This window comes from Salvia splendens, chromosome 6, assembly GCF_004379255.2.
Source record: "Salvia splendens isolate huo1 chromosome 6, SspV2, whole genome shotgun sequence".
NCBI lineage: Eukaryota > Viridiplantae > Streptophyta > Magnoliopsida > Lamiales > Lamiaceae > Salvia > Salvia splendens.
This window is the reverse complement of record NC_056037.1, coordinates 1,356,745-1,363,720: the sequence shown is the minus strand read 5'-3', so window position 1 is coordinate 1,363,720 and position 6,976 is coordinate 1,356,745. Positions and strand designations below refer to the sequence as shown.

Below are 6,976 nucleotides of genomic sequence, written 5' to 3'. Positions count from 1 at the left end.
ATGGGGAGCATATACGACCGCCGCTGCCGCCAGCATCAGCAGCAGCAGCTCCTCCACTACAAAACCATCTTCCTCCCACTCTTCTGCCGCCTGTCCCTCAAAGACATAGCCCTCCCCCGCCGCCGCCGCGATGATCCATCCCCCTCCTCCCCCAGAGTCGGCTGCATGGGCCAACTCAAGAGAAACAACCGCCGCGATCCATCTCCCACCACCCGCACCTACTCCAAGCTCAGGAAACTCTTCTCCGGCAAAACCCTCCTCCCCACCACCACCGCCGCCGCAGCCGGAGGCGAGATTAATTGCGCGAGTAGGAAAGAATTGGTAGTGAGATCGAGGGTGGTGGACGTGGGGGAGCTTGATCCGCCGCTGCCGGTGGTGAAGAAGGCGGCGGAGGGGAATGCAAATCTGTGGAAGAGGAGATTTAACGGGGCGCCGATTGAGACATTGCAGATCCGAGGTGATAATCATATTGTTAGCTCTAATTAATGTGGATGTAAATGGATTCTTCAATTTTTAGATTCCTTTTATTTTTTCTTTTGATTATGATATTGTCCCATTTTTGCCGGTCATTATATTTTGTACTGCGAGTACAGTGTATTCTATAAGAGAAATAATTTTTAAAAAAATCATGAAATTATATTTAAACAAATTTTGGTTTAATTTGTTATAATTATATTGAAGTAATTTTTTTAGTGAAATTGTGTACGATGACAGTTAGTTTAATTCACAACTAGGAGTAATTTTTATGAATGACTAAAATTCTAAAAATGAAAAAAACTAGTACTCCTACTACTGATTAATTCTACCAATTGCGAAGAGAGGAAATATCAGTATGTTTTATTTTATTAGAAAGCTGAATTAATAAACAAATATGACAGTGAGTACTAAAAATATGTATAATTTGCTCTATGTATATTTTTATTTCAAATAAAAAAAATTGGTACTACTAGCATTTAAGGAAGTTGCAGAATTAAATAAAGTGATGACTGATACAGCATCAATATTATCCACAAAGATACTATGGTGGGTTGGATCTAGCTAATAAGTTTGTGTTTTTTAATTTAATATTACCACTCTTTTACTGACTTTACAATAAAATTTGTTTTTTACTTCAAACTGAATTATTGTGATTGCTTACAAACTAATTTTAAATCCAACTAAACGATAAATAACATGCGCTTATTGGTCTGGCCACGATCAGCAAAGTCGAATAGAAGTATATAATACCCCAAAATAATAAACTCAAGGATTTATATCTAATAGATATTATTTCAATATACATACATATCATAATTTTACAATATTAAAACAAAAAGTTACTAACATTTTACAACCAAAAAAATAGGTCAAGAGCCACTTTTTGACCATGTAAATGACCATTATTGTACAGTGTCACGCGTCCATTTACACGCTACAGTAATTGACCACAATATATAATTACACGAATTTCAAATTCGTCTCAAACTATGTAATCTAATAATTTATCCCTCAAAATCGCACTTTATCATTTTTTGGTCTATCGAAAGAGTAGATGTTCTCTTACTATAGTAAAAATATAATCGTAATTTATTTTTTATTTATCATGAAAAATCATGTATATTATTTTAATGGAAACAGAGATGAAAGATAAAAACCGACAGTAATGCATTTTTTTATAGGTATGTAAGTGAATGAAAGTATGCATGTTTATGTTTATATAGTAAAATAATGTAATCAAAATTTGAGTATTAAGTATTTATGATAAATATTAAACTAAAATATTCTTAACTTTTAAAAACTAATGATGAGAATTTCATAAAAAGATGATTAAATTAAGCGATATAACCAAACTTCCTCTATAACAAAAGAAAGATAATGAAAAAGTACTAATGAAAGTTTTTTTGTGAAAGGGTAAATCAAGTTAATATATAATGGAAATTAAAATTTGAGAAAATATAAAGGAAAGCGGTTAATACACAAATCCCAATCCCCACACCGCCGCTGCTGCCGCCGGCCTCCTCCGCCGCTTCCCGCGCGAAGGTGAGTCCGCCAATCACCGCCGGAAACCAACGCTTTTCTCAATACATGACAGAACAAAGCTTATTACGTTGTTTATTTACCGTCAGTAAATTGAAAGTTGACTTGAGTTGCATTAATTAATTGTTAATTACGTCAATCTAAGTCATTAATTTCGTCGTTTACTGCCATTTAATTGGAAGTTACCTTGAAGTCTGTGTGTTTTTTACTTGAAATCATTAACATAGGTTGAATTACAAACCATGAATTCTAGGGTTATCTGAAATTTTTCGTGCTTCTAATACTTTTATAATATGGTTAACATAAATTATTCAATAATAGTGTGTATGAACACATGATTATTGGCTGTGTTTGGTGGAATCTGTTGTGCTGCGACTCTTCTGCTGATATGTGAAAATGGCAGTGGCAAAATGGTGCTGCCTGAGGATGAGGTCAGGAGGTTGTTCAGAGCCATGAAAACGGTGCTGCAAATGCTGAGGGACAGGGGCTATGTGGTGACTGATGATGAGATTGCGATGACCATGGAAGGATTCACTGCCAAGTATGGTCACAATATGAAGAGAGAGGACCTTATGCTTGTCAAAGCCAAGCGTGACAGTGGAGAACAGGTATTCTTGTGATGATGTGATCTGTTAACTTTTGTTGAGTTCTTTGGAGCCCAATCTGCGGATGTCGATTTTATTGAGGCGTTGGATGTCTATTAAATGTAATAAGATGACTGAGATGTATTTTTGGTTTGGTTAATCCTCTTAACATGAGTCTGGTATATGCTATTCCAAAGTAATCTATTAATCTACCAATAAGTCGTTTCATGGCAGTTCCGTCAGCGAGCCCTCCTTTGAGTTGGCCTTATTCTGCACCGGGTGCATAATCTCCGTATGTGGGTAATTTTGTGACATAAGTGCAATAGACTGGATATTTGTCCAATAAATTTAGATTTTCACATCTTATTCCCAACTCTGTCCAATCTCTCAAATTGGATGTCACAAGCTTTGATAGTTATTAGACTGTTCGGCTTTCATGCTTGTAATCTCTAGTCTCTACTTGTGTCCAGTACACCTTTAAACCTTGCACAGACAATGGATTTCAGGGATATTTTGGTTTCTCTAAATGGATCAGTAGTGCTTGGTGTGCTTGTGCACATCAATATATCATTTCTCTTTCTTTCCCCAACTTATTTATAGTTTTTCTACTTATTTCCAGATATATGTGTTCTTTCCTGATGAGGCCAAGGTTGGAGCTAAGACAATAAGGACTTTGATTTGTCGAATGAACGATGACAATGTTACTCGGGCCATCCTAGTTTCACAGCAGAATTTGACTCCTTTTGCTAAAAAAATGATAAAGGAGGTAGCCAAGAAATTTCAGGTGGAAGTTTTCCAGGTAAAATGTTGTCCAGTTCTTTTGTTCTTTAATCACATTTGTGTCATGTTTTGGATAAACGTTTTAGGTCTACTTTTTACTGGTAGAGGACATGCCTTATACAGCTTCTTTTATTATGACTGAAGATTTCAATTTAGGGGCTTGATTTTTCCCAATATTTATAAAATGGTGGGTTGATTTGTTTTAAGATGTGATACACTAGAAGGCGGAGAAGAGTAAGTCATATCTCAACCTTTTTAGGTGGGATATATGCTCATAATCAATCAAATCGAAAATAAGCATGGGAACTTGATTCATGCCTTCGTTTATAATCAAGAAAAGTAAACGCTATGAACAATAGGATAAGTTCTAGAAACCCGGTGTGGCTATTATTTTTGGACCTAGGTGATACTAATGTCTAAATATTGCAATATGCAGGAGGCTGAGTTGCTAGTCAACATCCACCATCATGAGCTTGTTCCCCCGCATCAAGTCCTCACGGCTGAAGAAAAGACAACTCTGCTTGCAAGATACACTGTCAAAGAAACTCAGGTTTGTATATGCTAATTGTAGCACACATGTAAGCATCTGGAATAATTGTTTTCGAACTCTGCTATAGTTACAATATGGTGTACTCTCTCTTCCTGTCATCGTTCGGGTGCTGCATAAATGCCTTAAACGATCATAATCATGGAACTTCTGTTAAATTGAAAATCAAGTCATGACTCATGAGAGCTCTGTTTGGTTTTATTTAGCATCTCCATTTTCACATTATTTTAACGTTCTGTGTTGCGCCAGCTGCCTCGTATTCAGGTAACTGACCCTGTCGCCAGATATCACGGGCTGAAAAGTGGGGATGTCGTGAAGATCATCCGCCCGAGTGAAACTGCCGGAAGATACATCACTTACAGATACGCAGTTTGAACATTCTATGACTTTTTGTAGCGTAGCTTGTGAAAACATAGAAGTAGAAGAGAGTTTTGTAGGGACTTACTTGGGTGCATGACTTCATTCTCACTAGTGTTTATTTATCATTCTAGATCTGAGAATTCTACCTTGAGATAGATTGGGTCTTATCAATGGTTTTAGGTTTGATCATATTGGATGGTTATAAGCATATATGCAAATATAGTTGGACTAATTTCCTAAGTTTTTATTTGGTTTTTCTTTTTAATTTCAAGTTAAGTAGTGAAATGTAGGCAAACACATTCAAAGTTCTTGCACTAGGAGTATGTTTTTTTAATTATACCTCTTCACAATTTTTTTGTTTAAAAATCGACCACTACTGTTGACACGTGGGGTGCGGAAACTCTTCCCAGTCGTTCAAGGTCGGGGTTCATTTATGTTCTTCGTCCGACATCGATGGTCGTTGCACTACCTCTATTATGACGACCTTCTTCACTGTGTTCGTTTCCACGTGTTCCGTTTTCTGAATACGCCATTAATTATCACCATCGGTGGTGGGATTACGCGGAAGAAGCAAGCCGAAAAGGCAACATAACATAGCACATGTATAAGTAGTGAAAAAGTAATAGTAATGCAATTGTGATCATGTTCATAAAACCAAAATATACGTGGGAAACGAATAAGTTTGAGTTGGATTTCCATCATCATGCGTAAGAGATAACGATAAAAAGTGGTTGTAAAATCATATGAATTTTGCTCCACTACTAGTGACCTAAATTGTTAGCTTTTTTTATAGAGTAGTTATTAATCAACATTTGTTTTTCTTAATTATTTAATTCGGTATTAGTAAACACAAAATCCACAAGTACGTAATTTTATTGGTTCGTACTACATTTGAGTTGAACTCCAAACATACCTGCACCAAAATAAACTTAGTTGTTGATGAAGTGTATTTCCAACTAGGATTTTTCGATTAGGTAACATATTTTCAAGGTTATAAACTTCTTCTTTAAAGCATGAGTAACATATCACATTTTTATTCTAACATTGGTAATTAATATTTAAAATTAAACGCTTAAATATTATTCAAACACTTTTACAATTTTAGTCTGTTTTGATATTTTAACACCTCGTTCCTTGAGCAAACCATTTGGCCAGTACTATTTTAGTCTGTTTTGAATAACAACCTTTCACTTATATTTTGAGTGATAAATTATAGTACAGTATATACTAAAAATATAATTTGATAATGGGATATTGGGAAACAGCAAAAGCTCACTAGTAAGAGAAATCTGGAAGGTGTGATTGGTTAATGGACCACTCTCTCTCTGAGATTGGCTATAAATATGTGATCATGCATGCAGAGAATATCAACAAACATGGCTGCAAACAAATTTGTTTCTCTTCTTTTCTTTGTAATTTTGTTTGCGGCGATATGTTCCGCCGCGAGGCTCAGTGCGGGTGTCGATGCTGGTGTCTACGCAGGCGGTGGAGGCGGAGGCGGAGGTGAAGGAGGCGGCGGCGCTTATGCCGGAGGTGGATATGCCAGCGGCAGTGGGGCAGGGCATGGTGCTGGTGGGGGATACGGTGCCGGCGGCGGCGGCGGTGGTGGTGCTGGCGGGGGTGGAGGTGGTGGTAGTGCGGCTGCCGGAGGGGGGCATGCCGGTGGATACGGCGGAGGGGAAGGAGGTGGAAGTGGAGGAGGCGCTGCCGGTGGATACGGTGGTGGTGGAGCGCATGGCGGCGGCGGCGGAGGAGGTTCCGGTGGTGGTGGTGCGGCGGCCGGTGGGGGACATGCCGGTGGATACGGTGGAGGCGAAGGAGGTGGTGAAGGAGGCGGTGCCAGTTCCGGAGGATATGGCGGTGGCGGGGGTCATGGTGGCGGTGGAGGAGGTGCGTCGGCGGGAGGCGACGGGAGCGCCTCGGGATCGGGATATGGGAGCGGTGGAGGTGCAGGTGGCGGCGCGGGAGGGGCCCACGGTGGAGGATATGGTGGAGGTGCAGGAGGCGGTGGCGGCGGCGGCAGTGCGTCCGCTGGTGGGGGACATGCCAGCGGGTACGGTGGTGGCGAAGGTGGTGGTCATGGTGGCTATGCCCCTTGATTTACTTCTATGTTACTTTAAAATGCATTATCCAAAAATGGATGATTAATTATATATAGTTGCTATTAATATCAATGTGAAAACCAAGAACGAATAATTTTGTGTTGTTACTTATCAAAAATGAATATTCTTGGTATGATTTAATGGGCGAAGATGTGTTATTTCATTATTGATCATATTTAAAAATTTCACTAATTTAATTGTTTTATCATTATAGCTCATAACTAGAGATCATGTTTTATTAATATCTTTTGTTCGATTATTCATTATTTAAAAATTTTGGCCCGTATATTATATCATGATCCATCTCTTTAGTATTAAGGAGGTGTTCAGTTAGTCTGATATGACATGTTTTGGTTCCAATTCTGTCCAATTTTAGTTGTTCAGTTTGGATGATTTATATTCGACGGGCCGAAGAAATGGGGGGTTGGCCCGCACTATTCATCAGAAATACTCCAAAAATAAATCATCACAGATGTGTGGTTTACAAATCTGAGCTGACCAGATTTGAGACAAGTGGACATCAAAAAGACATATTTGCACTCGTCAAAATTGACGCGCCATGTCTTAGTGGATGGGTAGTCAATTTC

General features: G+C 38.6%; 2 protein-coding genes across 2 annotated transcripts; both read left to right on the top strand.

The window, feature by feature from the left end:
* Positions 1-486, top strand: LOC121807881. Its single transcript, XM_042208223.1, has one exon. The coding sequence runs from the start codon at positions 1-3 to the stop codon at positions 484-486; it is 486 nt and encodes a 161-aa protein (XP_042064157.1).
* A 1,448-nt stretch (positions 487-1,934) lies between these two features.
* LOC121808017 (DNA-directed RNA polymerases II and IV subunit 5A-like) lies at positions 1,935-5,135 on the top strand. Its single transcript, XM_042208356.1, has 5 exons — positions 1,935-2,019; positions 2,420-2,624; positions 3,220-3,399; positions 3,817-3,930; positions 4,177-5,135. Exons 2-5 carry the CDS (start codon positions 2,427-2,429, stop codon positions 4,300-4,302), a joined length of 618 nt encoding a protein of 205 aa, XP_042064290.1. The 5' UTR covers positions 1,935-2,019; positions 2,420-2,426; the 3' UTR covers positions 4,303-5,135.
* Positions 5,136-6,976: the final 1,841 nt, after the last annotated feature.